The 26,437-nt window shown below is 32.5% G+C and overlaps 1 protein-coding gene across 1 annotated transcript in view; it reads left to right on the plus strand.

Annotated features, from left to right (window-relative positions):
- Positions 1-6,381: 6,381 nt before the first annotated feature.
- Positions 6,382-26,437, plus strand: part of eIF2A (eukaryotic translation initiation factor 2A) — a 56,903-nt gene continuing 36,847 nt past the window's right edge. Inside the window, exons 1-7 of the mRNA XM_076467791.1 lie at positions 6,382-6,494; positions 12,712-12,781; positions 14,685-14,759; positions 20,971-21,089; positions 23,425-23,524; positions 23,753-23,835; positions 25,978-26,078. Of these exons, the coding sequence (XP_076323906.1) occupies positions 6,467-6,494; positions 12,712-12,781; positions 14,685-14,759; positions 20,971-21,089; positions 23,425-23,524; positions 23,753-23,835; positions 25,978-26,078 (576 nt within the window). The 5' untranslated portion in view covers positions 6,382-6,466. The remainder of the gene's footprint in view (positions 6,495-12,711; positions 12,782-14,684; positions 14,760-20,970; positions 21,090-23,424; positions 23,525-23,752; positions 23,836-25,977; positions 26,079-26,437) is intronic.

A 26,437-nucleotide genomic window follows, 5' to 3' on the forward strand; every position in this document is an offset into this window, starting at 1 on the left:
AACCCTCTGCTACCACTACAAGCTGCCGCGGTGGTGAGCTTGCGCACTGGATTTTCTGTATTCTGCTATGATTAAAGATCAAAGGGACACGCCGCTTTAAAAGAGAATAAAAAAACTATAATATGAAAACTGGTTTTATTTCATTTAAAATACTAAACCGTCAGCGATTCATCCAATTATATATCTACGCACATATAAATATATAGAATACAATGTTTTTTTTTCATAATGGTTAGAATCTACAGCGAAGATTTATAACCTGCAGAAGAAACCACTTTAAGAAGATTCTTTAAAATCTACACTTTGAAGGAAGTGTTTTCAGGTCTATTTATATACCTTAAATAAATTATAATACTGTTAGTATTGATAGATGTTCTGAATGAAAACTTTCGATCTTACTCGTTGTTTTGTTCGTATGTATACTAAACAGTTTTTGAAATAAACTATATATACAAACATATAAAAGGTATAAATATAATAAAGAAATTTCTAAGTTTTAATTAAAATATTTGATAAAACAGACAAATAATAAGAAATAAAATGCATAGATACATATTTATATATATTGTGTACATATATATTTTTATAACCCTTCTATTATTCTTGATCCTACAGGTTTACAGCTCTAAGAAACAGCGTTAAAGAAATGCTGGTGTAGCTACTACCTCCTAAAAACAGGACATTGATTACTAAAAGCAAATTTTTAAAACCTTACGTGACAGTTTCTGACTATTGCAACCGGCTAATTGTTTTCGTAACTGTAAGACAAACTACATAAATCTTTCTTTGACATCAAGGCCCGGTATGGCCAGGTGGGTTAAGGCGCTCGACTCGTGGTCGCGTGTTTGAATCCCCGTCGCACCTAACATGCTCGCCCTTTCAGCCGTAGGGGCGTTATAACGTATCAATCCCATTATTCGGTGGTAAAAGAGTAGCCGAAAAGTTGGCGGTGGCTGGTGATGACTAACTGCCTTCCCTCTAGTCTTACACTGCTAAATTAGGGACGGTTAGCTCATATAGCCCTCGTGTAGCTTTGCGCGAAATTCAAACAAACATCTTTAACGTCAGTGAGGTCAGTTATCATAATTATTAAAATATTGTCTTAAGGTTAAACAACTAAACATTTCTGTTTCATCTTCGCGTTTCATATTTAGATTTTATCTTTCAATTTTAGGTTCATCCTTTTTATTAAGCCTTCTTCTCAGGAATTTCGAAAGTACTTCTGTGTTCTACGATTTTCTAGTTAAACTTGTATTTTCCATTTGTATTCTGTTTCCAGTAATTATTGATTTTATTTAAGTTCTTTTTTTCCTATTGAATTGAAAGGAATTTTATATTATTGTTTTATGAACATCACTTTTGCTTTACTAATTGATCAAATCCTTCATTCAGTGTTAGCTATCGTCATCAGTAAACTAATAACTTAATAACTGAAAAGAAAAACGCTGGTATGTTCAGCAAACGACCCGATAAATATTACGTATCATTTTAAGAATATAATTGCGGCTATAACATATGTAGAAATATGCAGATGTTGTTATTTAATGTTGCTAAATGTGTTTTTATCACACAAGAATATCCGATCGATAGGTTTTGGTGAGCATATACTGTATATCAGGTTGGAACCAAACGAATTTGGAGATTTTTTTTTACTTAAACTATATCTTTATAAAGTTTTGGTGAGTTTTGAACATGTTTGAATGGACTCTAGGAAAACTCTCTTTCCCAACACACACACAAAATAAAATACAAGGTAATATACTAATTATTTTATTTAAACATCATTTTGTAGAGAAAAAATATTATGCACCTAAATAAAGATATCATTTTGCTTTAGAGTTTTGGAGTCCATGTTTTAGTTTACGAAGGTAAACCTTAAAACTGCCTACACTCTCACTCAGCCTAAGTTCCTTCTGAAATGAAATTTTGCATCACACTATAGAAGACAACAGGATCGACGTGGCCACGTGGTTAGGGTGCTCGACTCTTGATCTGAGGTCGCGGGTTTGAATCCCTGTAACACCAAACATGCTCGTCCTTGTGAAGACGTCATAATATTACGGTCAACCCCACTATTAATTGGTAAAAGAATCGCCTACTGCTAAATTAGGAACGGCTAGCACAGATAGCTCTCGTGTAGCTTTCCGCGAAATTCAAAACAAACAAGAAGGCGACAATTGGAAGAAGAGATCCGACCAAACCTGACCCTCCCTGGTCTAAAAGACCAAAACCCAACAAAGAAAAAGCAAACAATTAACAAGGAATAATTAGGTAAAAAGCTTCAACAATATTAATTTAAAATACAAAAGGCCATACATTCCTAGAAAATTGAGAAACATTGTGTTTATAGTAAAATATTATCGTAATATATATAGCATAGCCCCCCTGCTAGTACAGCGGTAAATCTACAGATTTACAACGCTAAACTCAGGAGTTCGATTCTCCTTAGTAGGCTTAGCCCAATGTGGCTTTGCTATAAGAAAAATAAATATATATATATAATAGAGACATACTTTGAATCATATGAGCACAATTATTTGTAAGAAATGAAGCCGATCAATATTTCTAGCAAAATACAACTATGGCCATTGTGGCATCTCGTGACAGCTACGTATAATTAATTATGAACTGTAAAAATAAATAATACGTTTCTCATTCATAAAATTACTGATATAATAATTATTTGCACAGTGTAAAGAAATTCTTTTGGTTACAATTTGTGTTTCAATAAAAGTTGACAACACATTATTACTGCAACGTTGTGAAAACGTTTTCATCCTTAGTAACTTTCCAAAAGCATAAACCGTACAAAAAATATATCAAATAATGTTGTTAAGTATTTTAAAACAGGTAAACTGTCACTAGAATTTTTATAAATTGTTTATTTCATTAATATATATATTCACTATTAACATCTAATAGTGCCGTAACGTTGTCCCAGTATTTAATGCACACGTTAGCTGTGCCAGTGTTAAATGATTATAAACACAACCTTTTGGAGTTTGGACCGGGATAAATTTTCCAAGGGTCTGTTTTTCTGGGGGAAGGGACAACTTTTTTGATACCATTTGAATTGGATGAAATTGAAAGGCACAATCCAGTGAAAATCTGATTACTTTTTACTGATATGATCATGGCACCATTAAAATACTTTACTTACATTTCCATTGCAAAAGTTACGATTTGCAACGCATATTATAAAAGTTGTGAAATAAATCGTAAGTAAATTGTTTTGAAGTTATAAGCAAACCTTCGAGAATCACATGTATAATTTACCTATGTTATTATTACGCACTTTGGCTTGATGCTATCACACTTGTCGTTTATCAGCGCAAAGCTATATACGGGGCTTTCTACACTTCGTGCACTGCACTTTAGCATATACGTCTATGTAACTACAATCACACCCTTCGTGGTCACTTGGAATTATGACCTCGGACCATTCCAGAAGGAATTATATGTATATTTATATATAAACTGATAATTCATTAAAACACATTTAAAAAGTTCTGTGATTATATAGAAAAAACACAGCAAAGAAACTTCTTTAACTAAGTAAGTATAAATTATTATTCTTGCTTTTTGTTATAGCATGTCAGATGGTTAGGACGCTCGACTCGTAAACAGAGGGTCGCGGGCTGAAATCCTTGTCACATTAGATATGCTTGTCCGTTCAGCCGTGGGGGCATTATAATATTGTGACGGTCAATCCAAATATTCGTTGGTAAGTGAGTAGCTCTAGATTTTGACTGCTAAATTAGGGACGGCTAACGTAGATAACGCTCGTGTAGCTTTACGCGAAATTCAAAACACAAGCATATTTTTCTTAAATTCACCTAAATGTTTCATAAATACTATTTTTTGAGCTTAAGTATTTATACAGCCCCGCAACTTCCCAGGTTAGGTATTAGTATTTGTTACCATAAAAGGAATATACAAATTTCAGAGTTATCCGTTTACTACCCAACAGTATAGTTATAATAATAACTTATTTTAACGGTGATATATGCTGGAAGTGTTTACAAACGAGTCATAATGTTTTGCTTTTTAATCAGTTTCCTATTACAATATTTATTTTGCGAAATGGGTTCATAATACTTTTGCAATTTTTGCTTTCGTATAAAGTTAAGCAAAAAGAAACAAAAAATCAACTAATTTGTGAACAGAATGAACAGTGGAAAGCAATAAGTAATTGCCTGTTCGTTAAAGTTGTTGAAATAATATCTTAGCATCTATATTTCTAATTTTATCTCTTTCCATAAAGATAACCTATGTTCTCTCGTCTGAGGTATTTTTATTGACTTTTCTCTGTTCGTTAAAACTTACATTACTCAAAATTATTTTTAATAATTTAAAGTAACAATTTCATTGCTTGTAGTTACAAAAAAAGATAAATAAACAAAGAAAAAGTGCAGTACAATTCTAATTAGTACTAGCTACGTTATATTATTTGTTCTATTATCAAGTAGTAGCAGCAACTACAATTAAATTTCACTAACATCCATATTTAATTCAATTATGCTCGTGTAATGAAAATGTTTAATACGTTACATTTTCCTAGTTAAATATTTATACAGGACAATTTAATTTATTCACAAAAACGTAGCAAATCAGAGAATTTACCTGATACCTTATCGACGTGAAACTGTCATTTAGCTGAACTATAGTGATTATTACATAGTTATAAGCATCCTATCATTTCTGTCAGTCTATTATTTTAGTGTTTATTACACCATTTGGAAACATCTGTTACCCAAAATATATAGGCAAGTAATTTCTTTTGGATAAATCTTCAAAAGTGTCATTCTGGTATTCCACGAAAGTTTATAGTGAGAAAAGGCTTTAAACTTTATTATCCTGCTGGTTCTTCAACAACTCAGTGATTTACTTGAACAAAGTATTAATAACCTGGGATCAATTTGTTTGTTTGTTTTGGAATTTCGCACAAAGCTACTCGAGAGCTATCTGTGCTAGCCGTCCCTAATTTAGCAGTGTAAGACTAGAGGGAAGGCAACTAGTCATCACCACCCACCGCCAACTCTTGGGCTACTCTTTTACCAACGAATAGTGGGATTGACCGTCACATTATACACCCCCACGGCTGGGAGGGAGAGCATGTTTTAGCGCAACTCGGGCGCGAAACCGCGACCCTCGGATTACGAGTCGCACGCCTTACGCGCTCGGCCATGCCAGGCCAACCTGAGATCACAGGAGTTGACATAAAAGGTTTTATCTTCTTCACTGGCCCCTGTAATATTGTATGGTATGACACTTTTTACTGATATTTAAATGTATTCAGAATTTTCATGATTGATTTGATTCTATAAATGCTTCAAATGTAATGCAACACGTTAATCACTAGAGAATAATTATAGCTTATCACCAATGCTGTATTTCATATCCATACTTTTACGTCAATAACATTTCTGTAAAAATAAATAAATCAAGATAAATTTAGATCGGATTCAAATAATTTAATTTCTAAACATTTTGTTTATTCTTAACAGAACGCTACACAATGGGGTATCTATGCTGGGCTAAATGGAGTATTGAACCAATATTTTTACCATTTACGCTCTCATCTTATGGTTGAGCCATCAGGCGGGTATCAAACATTATTTTATTAAAATTAAAGGTAAAAAATACAAACAAACTCCCGACTATCAAACAAGTGAATGTTATGTAATTTAAACGCCAAAACACAAAATTTGTTAAGAGATAGTGACAAGAGTAAAATAAAATAAAAACATCAAAGGCTAACAAGGTAGTAAACTAAAAAGAAAAGAAATTGTGTGCAATGTGCAACGAATCAACTATCTAAAGCAAACAACATTTAATATGTGATCAAATTTCATAAGTTGTGATAGTCAGTTTAAACAAATCATCTTTGTTTGTTCATCTCAGTCTGAATCACACCATGATTTAGAAAACCCTAATTTTTTAAAACAAAGGAATTTCATCATACCGTATTGCTTTCCTAACCATCCTGCCAACATTAAATTTGGTGAAATAAAAAATAATATAAAACATTTGAAGAAAATTAACTATTTGTTAAATTATTGTTCTTTTATACTTTTTTATTGGACCTTTTTTTCGCATTTATACCCAAATTGTTCAACAGAATCCAGCTTCAAGAATTTTTAGGACACTCTCTCCTGTTATACATTTATGATAACAAGAAATATTTCATTTTTCACACCTTAGGATGAGCAGAAATTAACTGTGTGTATTTATATTAATTACTTGTATTTGACATTATGCACATTCAGTTTCTCATTTGTTTTAGACAAAACAGTAAACAATGACATTTTGTCCTAATTCAAATACGATTGTAGAATTAAATTAACGTACACAGAGTTTACTATCTAATGTAAATAAGAACTTTTCAGTTACAAGAGAAACTAGCGTTCTATTATTTTATCATTACCTAGAGCCATCTTACGCCACATAACATAAACTACTAAAAATGGCTGCTTCCATGCCTCTTATATCTGGTGAGTGAAATACTGTTTTTAAATATATACACAATATAACTTTAATGTCGATAAAAAATTGAAAGTTTTTCCTCACAGATAGTTTTAGTCGTTTGAATATGCACTACTTTTACTATGTTGGACTGTATCAATGGCAAACTAAATGATATCAGTACTAGACCCGCACTGTTCGAGTTACCCTGAATACAAGTACTACTTTTAGTAGTAATTGTCTTTGTAATTTTGCATTCACGCATCTATCCAACGTTTGACCCATAGTGAACTGATTTGTATAAATAGTATTGCTCTTTTATTATATAAATATTATGAAAATAATACTAATAATTTTAATATAGTTAATACTGTTATAACATCACACAAACAGGCCATTCTGTTATTAATGTTTTAATGACAGAAGAGAAGTATTTTTACGCTGGAAGTAGTAAGAGTTTGGTTAGATCCTAACGTGTAAAGCTTTTGTTAAAATAAAGAAATTAAGGTGCGAGAAGGTCATTGCCAGTGCATTGAAGATATCCATAACTTTTGCATAAAACTTGTCCAGTATTTGTTGCACTTAATACTATAGTAATAAAGCAGATACTGAGGAGACCAAAGGGTGTCACAATTCTTAGCCTCTTTTTTTTTTAATTCTTGGTGGAAACAGTAAAAGAGCTATCCCAAGTACTTTTTACTTCAATATGAGTTTGTTATATTTGTTTTGGCATTATACATGGATCCTTTAAATTGTACTTTGAGAATAACCTTGCAGTGTTCCCTCCATCTATACTACTTTTTTAACTTGTCACTGTATAGCAGCAGGAATTGAAACTTGAAGACTTGCCTATCTGTAAGAAATAAAATGAAAAAGTAACATTATTCTTTTGAAAATTTAAGTGCATTTTTCGTTTTAATTATTATCTTAATTAGATAATTTTTTATAACTTGTAGGTATAGTTTTAAGATGAAATACTATAGATGTCAGATTATTTAGCAAGTGGTAAAAAATCTGTTATTGCAATTTAAACTGTTTCAGAGCTGTTACAGTGTTGCTCATATAAAAAAGTTTTTTCAGTTTGGAAAACCTTAGTCTAAAATACACCTTAGCTTTATTACTAGTGGTATAGCACTACTTTGATGGCTTAAGTGACATACCAGCAGTTATTATGCCAAGGTCCTTTACTTCAGTTATACTACTGAGTTGGTTTGCATATATGTTAAATGTGTGATCTAAATTATAATAACCTAAATGTTTTATCTTTTTCCTTAACTAGTATTTTTACTATCCCTTACTGAATATTGTTGCAATTTTCATAATAAATCAATCTTTTGTGTGGCACCTTTTCAAAACCTTTATTAAGTTTAAGTACATCAAGTCTACAGCCTCTCATCTGTCCAAATAAGAATTAGTCTCAAAAATAAGAAATAAGAGAGGTGGTCTGATACTTTTTTTTTTCTGTTGTCTCTTAGGCTGAGTCTGGGAAGATCAAGAGTGAACTAGTGAAAACTTAGATTGTTTTTACAGCATCTTCCTTTGCTCAGATAGCTACTTCTTAATCTCAGATGGACGTTCTGCTTCTTGCACCCTGTTTTCAGTTAGTATGCTGTATTTGTAACATTTTGAATATTTTTCCTGTGGCTTATGAATTTTTACCTTCTTTATTCTAAGTAAGTAGTTTGATTATCTGGTCCTTCCATCTACACCAGATATTACTGTGCATGTAAGGAGATTTGCAGATCATTTGAGAGAGGGTGCTGCCATGCCTTTTCCCTCTTGTTTACTGGATCAGTATGTCTCAGTTTTCATTTGCTTAGAGTACTTTTATTTGCACTGTCAAAGGTTAGCCCCTTTACTTCCTGTTCAAGGCTCTAGACAAGATGCCACTGTTCATCGTAATTTCAATTACTCAAATTCATCTATCACTTACAACAGTTTTTTGTTGTTTTTTTTATCATATATGTGACTGTTGTTTCAGGCCACTTATAGATCCCCTGCTCAAATTTTGGAGGTTCATATGCATTAATTGACTTCCACTTTGCGCAGGTTATTGGCTTCTCTCTCCTTAATATTTTGGTTGGTTTGGTGCTGGGACCTTTTGGAGAGAATGATTAATGGAGGGAGTTTGCCTTTTTACATTAACCCTTAGAGTTCCTGTGAAAACTCTGTCCTTTAGACAGTATATTTTTGCAGGTATTCCAGACTCCAGTAGATGTGGTCTGCTTATATTCTTCTCTTTCTACACTGGCTTCTCAACTGTTTCACAGTTCTTTGACAGGACAGTTTACTACATCTCTCATTCGAGTTTTCAGATCTCCTGCTTCATTGCCATGAACCATTAGAACACAAAGGCAATTTTGATCTTACTAGTAGGGATCCTCCTCCATGGTGGAGTGCAATTTCAGTATCAGTAACTACCTTATGGGGTCTCATCTCGGAGGGCTCATGTCAGTATGCGAGACATTCACCACAGATCAGTGTGTCATTTAAGTCCTTAGGAGCAGGTTGGTCATTCAGTTTATGCCTCCTTCTCTGTCTCTCATACTGGTTGGCTTTCCACTGACCAAAAACCCTCTTACTTCCAACAGTTGAGCACAAGCCATGCAGTATCTCCTGTACAAAGAGACCATAGAGTGCTTTATCTCCTCTCTTGAGGGTTTTTATTTTTAGCTGTTAGTACCAAAACGACAGGTAATTGGCAACCAATCATTAATGTCTCTCATCTCCATATCTTTCTCCAGCCTTCTCCGTTTTCAATGGAGTTGTTTCTTTTCCCTTGGTAGCACCATTTTGACACGTTCTATGTTTGACAAAATTCAGTCTTGCAGATTACCACCTTCACATCCTGATTACAAGAGTCTTGAAGGTGTTATCTCCATTTCATGCATGACAATCAGGTTTTCAGTTTCATGTTCCATCATTTGGCTTCACATCTGTTCCATACATTTTTTGCCATACAGTCAAAGTTTTTCATATTATCATTCCACTGGCATTCACACTCACCATGACGTGAACAATTGGCTTCATCTTGCATCTTTCCACCCATTTGGTAGAATTGCACACTCAAACTCTGTTATCAGAAGCTGAGAGAGCTTGGTTTCTTATAAAAAAGAAGTCTATTCTTACTCCTACACAGTACCTTGATCATTTAGGGATGTTTTACACTTCCAGACTAAGTTGATCCAACCTTATCCTCTATGTCTTCGGTACATGGAACAGATGTTTGTTCAAATCCAGTTGCCTTCCTTTCTACCAGCACACACACTTCTGTCTCTTTTGGGGATTTAGACATCCTTAGAATCACTTACTCCTTTAGGTTGGATCCACTTGAGGGCCCTTCAGTGGTCAGTACAGGACTAATGAAACATTTGGACAAGTGTACTGGATTGTCTATTGAAAGTATCAGATTCCAAGTTGCTGGATCTCTTCTAGTGATTTAACAGGAACAACACAACTGTAGGTGTCCCTTTAATAGTTCCATGGTCAGAGATATGTTTGTTCACAGATGTTTCTCTACAGAGTTGGGGTGCATGTATAGAAAATATGGAATTACAGGGACTTTGGACAATAGGAGAATCTTCTCCCCACATTATTTTGTTAGAACTTTTTTAACAGTTCAATAAGTTATAGCCTTGAATTGTTTAAAGAGAAGGTTGTAGTGCTTCATTTAACAGTTTCATGGTAGTTTCATACATTTCAAAGCAAGGGGTTTTTCCCACTAGATCTTTGTTTTCAAACAGTGGATGCTACTCTCCTTTGGGTACAGAAACACCAGATCGTTTTTCTTGCCTGTCATATTTCAGGAGTAATGGATCTAGTGGCCTACTAGTTATCTCATCCAGACAGAGCTTTTCCTATGGAATGGATGCTTTTGTTGCACAGTAGACTGCTCTGTTCCATCCTACTGGTCTTCAGTTCAGTACCTCATCCTCTAGCTTTGGGAGTAAATGCTCTCAGCCAGGTTTATATGAGTATTTGTCTTTCTGTATTCCCAATTTGTCTGTTCTCCAAGGTCTTGATACTGACTCACTCCAGTCCAGGTCCTATTGAGTTCTTCTGCTGGCACCACATTGGCTGGATCAGACCTTGTTTCCACTTCTTCTGTACCTTCAGGAGTATCAGCCTTTTCATTTCCTCCCTGGCCATCTCTCTTACATCAGCCTGAGTCAGACATTTTTTTATTCAGCAGTTATTGTTCTTCAACTTCCTGCCTAGCTTTTATGCAGCTATCAGAGATTGGTATTTTGAGTGTATTCCTTATTAATACATTTCATTCAACATCCTTCTTTGGAAATCTATAAAAGGAAATGGCTTACTTATTTTGAGTAGTCTCTCAAACATAGATTTAACTCTCTTTGTCTTGCTGTGCCATGTCTCTCAATTTTTGACATGGTTGTTTGACAAAGGTTTGGTGCCTTTGTCTGTTGTCTTGTGTAAGCCTGCCTTATCAGTTACTTTTTGGTTTTCTGAGAGAAGAAAAGTTTTAAGTCCCTGGCTTTGCCATTACTTCTGAAATCCATCCTTGTTGCCCTTTCCTGGTTCCTAAATGGAATATTACAGGTGGTTCTCTGTGCATGAACAAGTCCACCTTTTGGGGTCAAGTTCACAATATCATCATTAACTTACAACATATTTATTCTGTTATTTGCTGGAGGGTGTTAGCACTGAGATTGTTTTCACTTCACATTTTCAAGACACTGTACCATTCCAACTATGTTCTGCTGTATCCAGAGAGATTGTTTCTAAACATGCAGCAGCTAAGGAAGGAGATATGTCTTTCTCTTCTATTCATCTTTCTTCCATTTCCTGTTTATATGACCATTTGGATCTGGATCATTTTTATGCCCTCTTCAGGCTTTCTGGTGTTATGTGACATGCACAGAAGCATTTTAGAACTAGTGTCACCAGTTAATTATCCACTGGTATCTTCCATTATTATGTGAATTATCCCCCATCACTTTAAGTAGTTGGATTCGTTAGTTGGTTTGGATAGCTTACTCTGGTGTTTCATTGGAGGAGTAGAGACTTTGTAGGGTCTCATTTAATTAAGTTCAATATATATCAATGTCTCTGGCAGCCTGATTGCATTGCCTGATGGAGAAACTTATACAGGCTGGTATGTTGACCACACCTCATGCATTTACATTGCACTATTTACAGGATTTAGCAGTCTCCTCCCCAGATGGGTTTCAGCTAATCCCCATGGCTATTCCACACCTCCTGGCTAAACTGTGAGAGAGGTGAATAACTTTGTGCATTTTCAAGAAATTTCTCATTTTCTCCTTTGGATGCCACTCAGTGGTGAGTGTTGCCTGGTTAGGTATGCTTTTACAAATCCATGATAGCTACCAGTAGAATAATAACAAATTCCTGGTAAAAGTAAGCTTTGTTGAGTTGGGGTGTTCCACAAGACCACCTCAGTGCATTCTGGGTGGTGAAAAGTTTTCCTCTGTCAAATTCATAATACAATGCTAGACTACTCATTGTAATTCCAGTGACTCAACATGAAACATTCAGGTTGGGTACCTTTTGTATGATATTCCTGTTATACAGTTATTTCATATTGCAGTCACCCTGTCCTAGTCACTACATCTTGGATGCAGCTTTGAGTTCACAACTCTATAATTCCAATACCAAGACATGGAATTTCATCTGCATAGTTGAGACCTGGATGAATCTAATGATAACAAAGTGTTGACTCTGTAGCTGTTTGGCCTTTACCATCAACGTTTAAATTTCACTTTATCTGGGCGAAGAGCATACTTGTCCCAGAAGTACTTTGGACCCTGAATAGTGTGCTTTATTATATATCAGTTTTTCACACCTGTTTTTACGTAGATGCTTTCTATGTGGATCTTCCCCTCACCGTCCTTTCCAACTGGTCAGTATTGAATTCTAGCTAAAGTGTCAGAAGAGGTATGTTTTGGAAGTTTACATTTTCATACACTGCAATATTAATGGTGTCAAGGATTGACTTTAGATATTTGGCTAAAGATTTGTTTTTAGCCAAAATTTTGTTGGTTAGAGTTAGGAACATATGGAATGATTTCTGCAATGATGAGTTTGTTTAAAATTTGCTGTATGTACATATAAACTTGTAAGGTTAAATTTTCTTGGATTGGTGATCTGTTTAATGAAAGAGTGAACTCAGTGAGTTGAGTGACTTTTTATAGCATCATGTTTTCTCACTTATTTAAAAGTTTTTTTTATGTAAACTTGTAAATGTTTGTTTATATTTTTCAGTGAGAGGTAGTGATGGACTTCACTTAACATATGGGCCTCCGAAATATAATGAATATGAAAAATTTGAAAAGTAAGTTTGTCAATTCACCAAGTTATATATAGTAATAGTATGTTTGTTTATGTGATACAGGGTTAACTATGCTATATTAATACAATTTGCAAAACTGTGACTCGTGTTACAATAACAGCTGGTATAAAGTCACAGTGCAATTGCAAGTATCAAGATTATATTTTGACCTTGACATTTTGTATGTAATGTAATGCCACAGACAATTAATTTCTTGTGAGGGGGAGGTATGTAACAGCTATTTCCAAAGCAAACTATTCATACATTAAGATAATAAAGATGCCTTATTGTTGAGGATTTTGTTGAACAGAATATGACCAGACATGGTTATATAGACTGTAAAAACATCGTGAGACTCTGAAATCACATTAGTGTAATATATTCAACTTTCTATATATTTAGTAAGTTACCTCTAATTTATCTGTTAATATATTTGCATTACCAAGATTTCATTCTACAGAAGAATAGTTATTCTGAACATGCTCTACATTATACAAAACTACAAGTTGTTCTCCAAAATATGGTAAAATCTGTTTTCTGTTGGAATTTTGTGGAATGAAATCAACAGACAATTGAAAGAAATATTGCCACATTCTTTGACAAAACTGTGATGTTAAATTTGTACATTTGGGGTTTGCTAACATTTGGTAGCAGTTTTATGTATTTTGTAGCCCTAGGCTAGAGTTTAAAATTCTACCTCCTGTAGAACTCCATTATTATTATTAATAAATATTTGTCATGTTTCACAAGTAAAATGTTGCAATATCTTGTCAACTTGCACTTTAACAAACCTACCTGTGTTTTTCTTTGAACTGGTTAGATGTAGAAGAACTTGATTTTTCTAGTCTTTCAGCTACAAAGGTGCATAGTACTTCTTTGAGATGTAGTGTCTCAAATTTATTATAATGCTGTCTTGTGTTGATGTTTATTAACTTGCAGTGTTTGCAACACAGTAAGGGACAGCAAAAGATGTAAAGTGAATGCAAGATAGTCAGTTGTATTTAATTAATATAAAACTTTTCTTGATTTTGCTGTGCTCGTCTGTTTAAGTTTTTGTTTATATAATTTGTTTATTCATGTTATCAAAACTACTAAAATTAAATATCAGAATGTACAAAACTTTGGTTTCTTTAAAAATGTGTGTGCTTTAAAACCTTTTGCAGTAGGATATATTAGACATCATTATTTAAAAGAACTAATGCAACTTATTAAAGTTATAGAATATTCTTATTCTAATTTAATTTTTTTGTTAATTAAACTTAGGTCACTGCAAGCGAATGAACTAATTCTTAGTGAAATAAATGTACATTTAAAGTCGTTGTTAGAGAACTGTAGTATAATTTATATCATATTAAAATGAGTGTATGTGCATATGTGTTTACTGCATTTTTACTTTTCAGAGATAATTTCAAATGTTCTGTGACATTTTGAAGAATATAAAAGTTTGACACATTGCAGTGATTCTGCAATGGCATTTTTCACATATATATATATATATGTACATAGTGATGAGATTCACTAAGTATATGTGCCTATAAACTTTTATTATACTTTAGAACATTCAATGTAGCATTATTTTTGACATTTATATGTAGAAATGTAGAGCAGTGGCCTTCATAAGGTTCAAGCATTTATTAAACAGTAATTTTTAAAATGTGTCATTTTACTTCAAACATTTGTAGGTACTTAAGACTAGGTTTCACAAGGTATAGATATTCACAAGTGTGTGTTGTCTGTTAAATTAGAACTGTATCATGTTCAGATGTCAAGGTATGATAAAAGTACATAAATGTGTACTAAAGTTGAAGATCTTTAAATTGAGTATTTTTTGAAGTGTTGTCCTGGTGGTGTATATATCTTTTACATAGTTCCATAATGATATTTAGAGTTTATTTCAATATAACAGGGATACTAGTAGAATATGTCGTGTAATGGCATTCAGTCAAGATGGAAAGTACTTTGCTTGGAGTAATGGATCACAGTAAGTATATTTTTTAGATTCAAAATTTTTGATTTAAACTGGGAAGGATGAATCACCATTTTTGATGCTTAACATGCCTGAAATGTTACTAATTCAACATGTATCATTTCTGGTAAAACAAAATTTTTGAAAAATAAAATAAAATATTAGCAGTGTGAATGCTTCACCTTTCTTTAGCTTTGGTGGTTTTCAGCTTTCAATTAAATATCTTATTATTAATTAGGAAATATCACAAACACATTGCTAGTTTTCCTTGCTGTCAAACTTAAAACTAAATAAGAAAACTAGGAAAGCATTTCAGATGTTACAATTATACCAAAATGTATTGATTCGACAAACTTCAAAATGTGAGTCATTTCTTGTGTAATAAAAATCATATAGCATAAATTAATTCAAACATGCTAAAAATATTAAAAATGGAATGAAACTATTATTTTTTCCCTGATCATGTTTTCAGGATACATAAGAATGCTTGTTTCATCTATTGTACTGCTATTTCATCTGTCATACATTATAACTTACTGGTTAATATGTGATATTTTTAAGCATAAAGGTAACTTTTTTACATGATAATTTCAAGTTTTTGGTGTATTTTAACTATGATGTGTTTACTGTATAGTAATTTCCTTGCTGAGACTGTAAACCAATAATTAGTCCTAAAGGTTTTGCATTTTTTGCAATCTAAATCAATTACCTATAAAGTGAATGATTTTTTCTGTTTTATTTTATCCAAAATTTGTTTAAATTGAAAGATTAGTATCACATAGTTTTTTCTAAGGGATACATTTGCTAATTGAATAATTTATAGAGTGGCTATAATGTTCTTTGGTCACTTTGTAGTGTCAGAACTGAGATGTGGTTCATACAAAGGTTAAAATTGGTAAACATGGTCATCAGCACAAGGTAGATAAGATGAACTTATAAATTTAAATTCATACATTTAGACACCACATGGTGTAACTTTAGTCATAATTTGCACACTTAATAAAATAAAAATAAATGTTAAAATGAGCTTTTATCTCTTTGATGCTAGCTATAAGAACTGTCAATATGGATGTATAAAAGAAGGCAGATTACTGGTTTTTGGGTCATCTCAAGACTCGTTTAATAGAATGCTATTCAATCGTTAAATATATGCTGAAGGATGCAATCCAACATGAAGGTACTTATGTTTCTCAAGTGAGGTTGTGATCATCTGTTTTCAACATTAATTAGTCATTGACTGGATGCTGTTAGTTAAGAATGAGGGAGGATGCATTAAGCAAATAGTGTAGAAGTGGAGAAATTTGTCAATTTATGTTAATTGGCTCATTTTTTCTCCAATTTCCCCCTTTATATACATTGTATTTTTTTTTTGCATTTATGTCAGTGCAAAGTGGTAAAGGATGTTATGGCCAGGCTGTATGGAGTAGATATGTACATATATAGTTAATTATTTGTCATCTGGTTTATTATCAACTTCATCACCATATATGTTCTGAGTCTTAGATTTGTTTATCATGAGAATAATAATGTATATATTAAATGTTTTTTTACTCTTGGCATTTTTCCATATACCAATATTTACCATTTCTAAAATACAAACCATCAAATGAATTGGAAAAATTTGATAGTTCTTAGTTATAAGAAATTTAGTTTCTGCTTCCCTGTAGTTATAGCTATTCTTGACTTAACTGCTCTCTCGTCCACAAATATTTGCTTGCTAGAAACATTTGGAATCCTACCTAATGTCATGTGAATACAACTTGGTCCAGCTATATTTAAGTATGTAAATTAGCATGTGGCATACCCTCCTATCACAGCTGACTCCCTTTATACAGTTGAACCCAATTTTCACTTTAGATGTGACATAGTTGAGTTCACACTTAGTGCTTGATTTTTAACTGTTTTTTTTTAATTATATTTTTGACAGTCTGAATTTATGTTGAGTTTTACTTTTCAGAGTATTGTTTTTGAATCCATGTCTGAGTTGAATTTAATTTTGGTTGTGAATTCTCTTACTCATTCAATTTTAGTAGTGTGTCTATAATTTATAAAGTCACAATTTACTATCACGATGACAATGGCTACTGATGGTACTGATGATTGCCAACCTGTGAGGATGACTGCAGGGCAGTTTTATTGGTGGAGGAAATATCAGCAATAATTTGACATGAAATGGTTTCTTTCATGTAGACTAAGAGGTCTCTTGACAAACAGTTGGTTGTGACATTGCCTGAAGATTTAAATTAGATGACATGGTTTTGGACAGCCCTTTTTTCCCTCTTTGTTTGCTGTGCAGGCACATTCTTGAACAATGGAAACAATTAGATCTATTTTTTTCACAGGTGTGTTCTGTTCTTTTATCAGTTGAAGCCCCTTTTTCTTGGTTTTTTACTCTTCCCCTTTCATCTACTTTTGAGATCCATCCAGTTAGGTTTTAAGAGCAAATTTGTGCTGTGTGCCCCACATATTACAAAAGTTCATGCACTTGCATTGTGCTACAAATCTATTTTCTGTATAGTCAGCATTTGGATTCTCTTCCCCTTTGGGGTTTAGACCCTAATACTTTGGTGTGTTTTTTCCAGGGACAATTTGCCTGACTTCACTTATCCCTTTTAACACTCTTTACAACATATGCTGTCTATTCATTTGTTGTCTGAGGCTTTCCATCATTCTCCTTAGGGTTTCTTGGCATAATTCCTCACACTCCTAACCTTTACATTGCCCAGATTGTCTGCCACATCCCATCACACTTAGTTCCTGAGCTGCTTGGATTTAGTGGGTCAGGATGTGTTGTATTAATACTTATGCACCTTCACACCACTTCTCTAAGTGATCTTCAGGTAGTCCTTTTTCTTAGATCTACAATGTTTGATGGGCTATCAGACACTTTGGAGTTTCGTGTGGAATCCACCATATTACATACTTCTCTATCTTCCTGATTGTCCCAACCTCCTCCATCTCCAGTTTCCATTTCCCATGCTTTTCCTTTCTCTCCTTTACTAGTTCCTTCTTCCCAAACCCTGCCCTTATGTTGTATTATTATTCACCAACATTCTGCTAATGTCAACAGTAATGGTGGCTACCATAAAGTTTGAGGTTTGGTGGGGGCACCTAGCTCATTTATCAGGTGTATGGGAGAACTTTTCTATTAATCTTTGGGTCCTTTGAGTTTTGTTGAAAGGACTCTCTTTTTTCTTCTTGCCTCCTCCCTTATTTTCTATATAGGTTTCTTTCCTCCCCAGAATATATTTCTTCTCACCAGCATTTCTCAGAATTTGATCAATAACTTATCATCAAGAACATAATGAATAGGTTTTTCCTGTTCATCCAGAACTTTTTTACCAACTTTTTGTTGTTCTCAGTCTTATCATTCTTTCTTATCTAAGTTGCTTTCTAGATGTGCTTTAATTCCCATGGAACCATACATGTCCCTAAGATGAGCTTTTCTTTCTGGGCTGTAGATGACAAGATTTGTTGTGTGTGACATTTATCTTCACATCTCAACTGTTCATCATTTAATTTTATTCATGAGGATCATGTTTATCAATTTTTCTCTCTTCATTTTGTGCTTGCATCAGCACTTTGTTTTCTGTTAAGTGGTCTAGTCATGTGCCTGATTCCTACATTCTCTGGAAGTCACTTTTAATTATTATAAGAATGACTGATTTCTTTTGGTTTTATCTTTCACAGAGTCTTGCATTCACACCCAACTTCTCTTCAAGGAAGGTACTCAGGTGGGTTGGATTATCAAATTGGAGAAGTCCGTTGTTGTCCTCAGTGATGGTCTTGTTCATTTAAGAATCTTAATGTAGTTCTCCATGTCTTTTCCTTTCCTCCCTTTGAACCACTAGCATCATGTTTCTCTTACCATCTTTCATTCTCTTGTTTACTTGTGGACGTCATAGATTGAACTTGTTTGCCATTGCTGTCAACTGCATTTCGTACCACAAATCGTATGTTCTTTTGTATCCAGACTAGACCTTTCTTGCCAAAATATTATCATCAGTGAAGTTAATGTCACCTTCACTCCTGTTCCCCTTCAGTTCATATCACATAATTACTCCTGTCATGATGCAGATCAGCTCCTGTGCCCATTTTGTACTTTAATGCATTAGCTGTCATGTATAGCCTCCTTTCATGGTTCTCACTTCCATGTGTTTATTTATTTGAATCTGTCCATTTCCTGTTATATTTCACTTATCATTCTTACAGGTTGGAGTCATTGTGTTATTCATATTGTCTATTCCTCCCTTTCTTCTGAATTTTTCCAATTGTTTAGTGTCTCATATCATCAGATATGTCACATTGCAATGTCCATGGCTGCTTATTTTCATCATCCTCTAAAAGAGATTATCTAGGCTCACATGTAGATCACTCCACATGTTTGTGCCATATTGCCTACATTATATTGTGATTTCCTGCTTAGTTGGATATTGTCTTCCCTGCTTTACCATTCAATGCATGATGGTGCAACTATGGGTTAGTAAGGTGTTTGTTTTAAATAACTGAATCTTTCAGGGGGATCCATAACATTCTAAAAATAGAATTGTGCATTGTGTGATCTATTAGATCTCTCATATGCACTAATGAAATGATCCACAAGACCATTCATAAGTTCACCCTCACAGTTTATTGCCTCATAACTACATTTGTACCATTCCATGAACTCATAGTATGCCCACATCAAATGTTTCTTTAGTTAACAGAATCAGGAATGGTCTGCTTTTCAAAATAGGTTCTGTGGTTGCCCAGTACACTTTATCTTGTGGTGTGTTCCTCTTGACTCTTCAGTGTGTTTCTTTTCCTTTTTTTTCCTTTCAGTGCAATATGGGAGACCTTACCATTTAGCACCTCCCAGTCACTGGGATAGTGGACCATGGTGGTCTACATGTGTGAAAGGCGTGGCTCTTCCTTTTTTTTCTGATGTTTCATGCTGTATGCCACAGGTCTAGATTGGATCTTTCTTATTATGTTGTATTTCACCATCAAGCTGGAAACCTTCCCTCCTATCACCAGCTAGCTGTTAGTTCCTGGGCTACTAGTTTTGGTTTAAGCTAGACTAACCAAAATAAGTCCTCACTTTTGAGTTGGCTGGGGAATTCCTGTTATTGTCAACTAGATGTTACATTCCCAATGATGATTCATTTTGGACTGTAACTGACCCTCCATATTGCATTTTTACCTTCATGGTGTTGTCTAGATGTACATTACCATGATTTATTATTCTTCGTTGTGTTGGATTTGCACACATGTTGGTTTAGGTTTTCAGAATGTAAACTCCACTTCTTTTCTGGTTCCTACACCTTAGATGAATATAGTTGAGGACCCTCCTTCTACCAGGAACTGGTCAAGTTCCTCCTGGTGCCACTGATCTGAACTGGAGTTGACATCTTGATAATGGCTTGATGCACCTTAGCTAGTCTACACACATTTATACTCTTTTTGGATTTAGAATGGATGACTTGTTTCACTCTTTGATTATGACACAACACAAGTTGGCTCCACTTGGGTAACAAATATGCATGGTTCAGGTGGGATGCAGTATTCCATGGGTGTGTTTTCTAAACATCAAAGTGGCACACTCCAGGGGTACTCTTCAGAAACTTTTGAGGGGTGCTCTTGTAGTTAATTTTACACCATTTCTTCCACCTGCTGAATGTAGGATTCTAGCTGTTACTGTGAGAGGAGGTAAGGCACTGTATTGGAAATTACACTGAAAATATATTTCTGATAGATACTTGCCTCCTTTCACATTTTTTGTCCATCCTCCTCACTGCTGGTGGTGTTTTTCATGCCTAATCTTGAAGTGAAGATTAGGTTCAAGTGTATAGAAGGAATCAGCTGTGGGAAGATGGAATGTTATCTCATGCTCAGTTGCATGCTTAAATGCAACTGAACAATGTGGTATACATGAGAAATTAGATGGGAGTTCAAAGCTAATAGTGAGTGGAAATTTGTGCACGAGAGGGCAGTCAGGTCAAAGAAAGCTGCAACTGTAAATAGAGGTAAGTGTTTATTGGATATATACTTTTAGTGTAGGAAAATATTAACTTTTGTTACAGCTGAGGATTCATTAAATTATCAAAGTTTCAATGAATTATATAATATCACCATTAAGCCTATAATGATTTTTATGTGTCATGATGGTAGACATTTTAAATTACAAAGATTTTCAACTAAGAATTATCATTATTTATACTATTGTGACTTTTTCATCTTTTTGTAGAGTTAATGTAATATCTCTACCATCATGCTCCCCTGTTCTCCAGATTGCAAAACCTAAGACTACGTGTTTGCAGTTTTCACCTACTGGTAACTTTATCATAACATGGGAACCTTATTCTGGTCAGTATTAATCATAAGTAGGAAAGTAAGGACAGAATTTTTAATGTTTCAAAAGTGTGAAAAAAAATTTCCTTTTAAGTTCCCTATTCTCATTTAGTATTGAAATAGTTTGCTCTTTGGAATATACTATATATATATTCACTTGTAGATTTATCTAAAGTTTTTTAATTTAATTTTTAAAGTTATTTTTTTTAGTGTACCATGGATTTTAAATATTTACAAAAACAGGTTTCTTGTGTAGTTTAAACATTTGTAGTAATGCTAGATTTACAATTTTTCTAGTTTTAAAGACTTTTCCATGTTAGTGTTTAGAATATGCTAAACTCTAAACAATGTTTTACTTAAAATATTGGAAAACACAAAAGAAACACTTTCTGTTTAATATATTATTTAAGAAAGCACAGTGTGATATGGTTTTAAATGATATAAATTCATATTATATAATCATAGAAAAAAACCATTAAGCAAGAGGCACCATTAAAATATTGTGTAAGGCCTTAAATGTTAACAAATATTATGGAAAGTATATACTGAAGAACATTTGAATTCAGTATCTTGTAAGAAAGTACATTATTAAGCAGTCTGATTATCTTTAAGAATTTTCATGAATTTGTCTGACATGTATAGTTGTGTCATTTATAAAAAATAGAGTTCTTGAGTATGGCAACTTCAAGGCCTTTTTTTTTTTTAACTTCATCTATTCATCAGCCACAATGAGTTACAGTTTTTTGTTTCAAAGTTCTATAGAAAATAACACATTGGGAAATGAATTTTATAACACCTTTGTTATGACTGTAGTGTTTATATGAAATATAAAATTTAACAAAGAAGTAGAAAATTTTGTTATTGCAATATAATTGACTTAGCCAAACTGTTTTGTTTCTGTGTGTATAATTTCTTTTGAGATATTAAAATACTAAAACAATCAGTGTTGTATAATACACAATTAAAATATTTATTTTAAAAAATGATACAGTCATAAAAGACACTCTACAGGCTTCGATGTCGTTCACATCATCCTCAAGAGTGTGAAAAACCAGTGCTGTGTAACATGAAAATAGAAAAACCCATGGTCATAAAAAACATCATGCCCTATACTTACCTTTTGATTTTCCAACCCTTCATCCTTATTTAAAATTAAATTATTTTTATTGTGGCTCATTGTTTCAGCAGTTTCTCTAGTATTTCTAGCCATCACATTGTTTGGCTGAGCAAGAATAAGTTTTTTTCCCATTTGATTACATGGTCAGTATAATTTACATATTCACCTCAAGTTTTTGTTTTTAACATTTCTCTTATATTCATTTACTCTAGGTTATATATTTCTTCTAGTTTGACCTGAGTATACACCATTACATTTGTTCAAGTAATTTCTTTTGGTTTAGAAATGACAGAAAATAAGTACAACAATTAGAATGTTTTTAGTTAAAGAAGAACTCTACATATGATCTTCATTCTTCTATTTCCTCTAGATGTTTTGTAATTATATTTTTGTGAAATGTCTGATACTAATAGTATTATATTTTATATGTGTTTAATTAATATTATATTAAAAATAAGACTACTAACATCCAATATGCATTAAATGTATTTGATAGTTCTTATAATTTTCTAATATACTTTATTTTAATTACATAAAAATCAAATTTTATGAATTCTATGAAAAATGATATCTTATTTATGTTTTAGAATAAGCATTAATCAATCAGCCATCTACAGCTGTGTGTTTTAAGCTGAGAGGGAGAAAATGGATCACCATGGTTGTATTTATTAATAATTTTGTAAAAGTTTTCAACTGTAGTGTACCTAGATGGCCACCATGCTCAAATTTTATTATGATTTCTGTATTAATTTAACTTAATATTGAGTGTTTGTTATTGTATATGTTGTCCTTTTTAAATTGTTTTACATTTTTGAAGAAGTTTGATAACTAATCAACTAATTAAGGTAATTTATTTGTCAAATTCAGAATATTTAAGGACCTTTATTGGGTTTCATCTCTTTGTTGTTGGTTTTTGGTGATGCTATAAAGTAAATGTGAAAGTTTTGTGTATTTGTAACTATTTATCTATATTTCAAAATTACTGTGAAATTCAGAAGCATGAATTTAGTGTTCTCATGCAAAATGCAAACAGTGTTGAAAGATTTTTTTATATTTCTTAATTCATTAGATAATAGGTCTTTCTTTATCATTAGAAACTTTGCTTTTGAAAACAGATACTATAAAATGTGGGAATTCATCTTTTGAAAGTTTGTGCTGAGACTTAATTGTATAAAAGCTTAATTATAATATATTGTATTTTGGTTGTTATAGAAAAAAATTGTTTTATTTCAGCAATAAAAGAAAACCCCAGAGATAATTCAAATCTTCATATTTGGGAAGTAAAATCTGGAACATGTTTACATTCTTTTATCCAGAAGAAACAATATTTGTGGTAAGTTTTCTCAAATAGCATACATTAAAAATTACAGAAGAATTTAAAGAAGAGTTAATTGTAACAGTTTGTTTTACACTGTTGGCACACTGAGAATATGCATTTTAGTTTACTGTGGGTATTTCTGTGCAATTTAAAGAAGAGGTTTACTCTCTCAATCATTTATTAATGGAAAGGTATGTATATGGTGTACACTTAAACGTTTTTTGTTTTTGTTTTTTTGTACAGGTATCCACAGTGGAGTACAGATGAAAAGATCTGTGCAAGGAATGTGAACAATGAAGTTCATTTCTTTGAAAATAATGTTTTTAGTAAGTTTATTTTGCTAAGATTTAACTTTATTGCTATATGTCTTTCTATGGTCAGCGATCAAAGAGGATGTCATCATGTTTGTAGAATTGTATTCAAAATTTTTTTATACTGCTATTTTATGAATATGTCAGTAAGTTCAGTATCAAATGATAGATTGTTATTCGGATTTTTGCATTATACATTAGTTAATTTAATATTGATTTTTATGTTACATGGTATGTTGTATGCAGCTTTGGTTCATATTAGGTGTTTGTGATGTTCAACTATAAAATCTGTAGTTTCTTATGAATTAAAAACTCAAATTGCCAATATTGACAAGCAAGAATACAAAATAAGAACCCCCTCTCTTTTCTGTTTGCTGAGATGTGTGTGTGTGTGTAGCAACTAAAACACAATGACCCCAAACATTTCTTTCATTTTTGGAAATACTTCTTTACATACATGCACTTCAGTTTCTTATAGCTTTATAATCACTCACAATCTCAAAATTTCCTCCACATGGTTTTCTCAGGCTCTTGAAGTTGGAAAGATACCAAGGTTATTTTTTTTATTTTGAATCTTGGAAGAAAGGGGTAAGTAAAAATGTTCTAAATACAATGTTCTTTTAGACCCAAATGCAGTTAGTAAACCTGATTAAATTACAGTGGAATTCTGTGATATTGATAGGGTAATTTATAATTTTAAAATTTCAAAATGCATATATAAAACCTAAAAAAAGGCTAATTTTGTTTTGCATCCTCAGTGTATGAAATGCATCAAGGCTTAGCAAACAAGTTATGGCAAAAAAACTATAAGCTTCCTTACAATCTTAAGTAGTATAGATCATTGTTTTCTTTATTTACTGTTCTTTTATGAAAAATACCTGAAATTTAAGAATTTATTTTAAATTGTGATGTATTTTCCAAAATACTGGTTTAGTAAAACAAAGCCAAGACAAATCAGTTCATAAAGGCCGGTTTTATGCTGTTGGATACAGTAACGTGAGTGCACATACAGCATGTCTTGAAAATTTTGTGATTATAGTCAGAAATTACTGAAAGGTCAGTCAAATAAAAATAACAAAAAACTTTTATCATTTTATGATGTGTAAACTAATTAGACTAAACATTTGTGGTCTTGTGTTATAATTCGTAGTCATTCTAAAAGTTAAAGAAACATTTATATCTATTTCATATTTTTTTAGGATGGTTATGAAGTGAGTTAAATTGACTAAACCCATACAAAGATACAATAGTGAAAATAACAGATAATTTTTTTTTTCTTAAAAAAAGTTGGATAATTGCCTGGTGGTTATTAGGAGATTATGGAAATTTGATAATTTTCTGTTACATAAAAGTATTTTTAATCTTAAAATCAAAATTACTCTGCATGTTGGATAGTCAACTTTTGAAAAGAAAAAAATATGTACTACCAACTCATTATTTTAAAAATTTGATATTTTATGTACTAAAAGCCTTGTAATATTTGCTGATAACTTGAAATATTTTATGAAGCTACACATACTCTATTAAAAGTTATAATATCAAAATTATAACAAGCACAAAATTGGTATGAAGTCTTTTTTCCTGGGACCAAGCCTGTAGTGAAAGAATGAAAGTCATTTCTAATTTTGGCATAGTCTTAATTGTCGAAAGCATAACATTAAATGGTAAAGCCAAATCTCAGTTTATTTTTCTGCAGATACTTTTAAACATGCTATTGAAAACAAAACATTTTATTATGTTTTAGAGCAGAAACTGAAGTGCAGTAGGTAGATGCCTTAAAATTTTGAATAGGTATATGCTTTCCTCACTTTAATAACACTTAAGTTATAAATTTCAGTTGTTGTTGTTTTTTAAATTGGCTAATGTAAAATGATGATTATTATTAGAAAAGAATTTTCAAAATAACGCACAGAGTTAAGAGTTTTAAGAAACCTTGTGATTATGAAATGTTGAAATTTTAAGGATAATCAGAGTAGCCATATAGACCATACACCATATGATTTACTGAGGAATATAGTAAACGAGGTGAGGAAAATCTTATAGGACGTCCATCCACAAATATCCTAATTTAAATGTAGTGAATGATGTGTTGGAGCTGTTGGATGATGTCGGTAGACTTTTATTCTGTTAGTGATAATGGATAATTTAACTTTCTAGCCACCATTACAAAGAAAATTTTTCTACAAAAAGTATCAGAGTTTTCTTTGGCACCAGGTCCACCTCCCTATCATATAGCCTGTTATGTTCCTGGAAGCAAGGTAATATTCCTTTTATTAAAAGTCAGAATTTTGTTCATTTACACATAACTTTCCATGACAGCTTATCTCAGTGATACAGATTGAATCTAACAATCTATAACAGCAATCAAATGTTTCATAGATCTTGAGCCAAAAAAAATAAAATTTTGAATTGTTTTATTTTCCAGCAGAAGGTACATATTATACTGAAATTTCTTGATGCATACTGAACATACTTTCTATGATTTAAGGAAATATTATACATTCACTAGTTTTAAATGTTTTTACTTTTTGCCAAATACTTAACAAAGATTAACTATCTCTACTATGTTTATGTTTGTTTATTTGAAATGTGTATGTACATTTCCAATGCATGAAAA

Source organism: Tachypleus tridentatus, chromosome 11 (assembly GCF_004210375.1).
Source record: "Tachypleus tridentatus isolate NWPU-2018 chromosome 11, ASM421037v1, whole genome shotgun sequence".
NCBI lineage: Eukaryota > Metazoa > Arthropoda > Merostomata > Xiphosura > Limulidae > Tachypleus > Tachypleus tridentatus.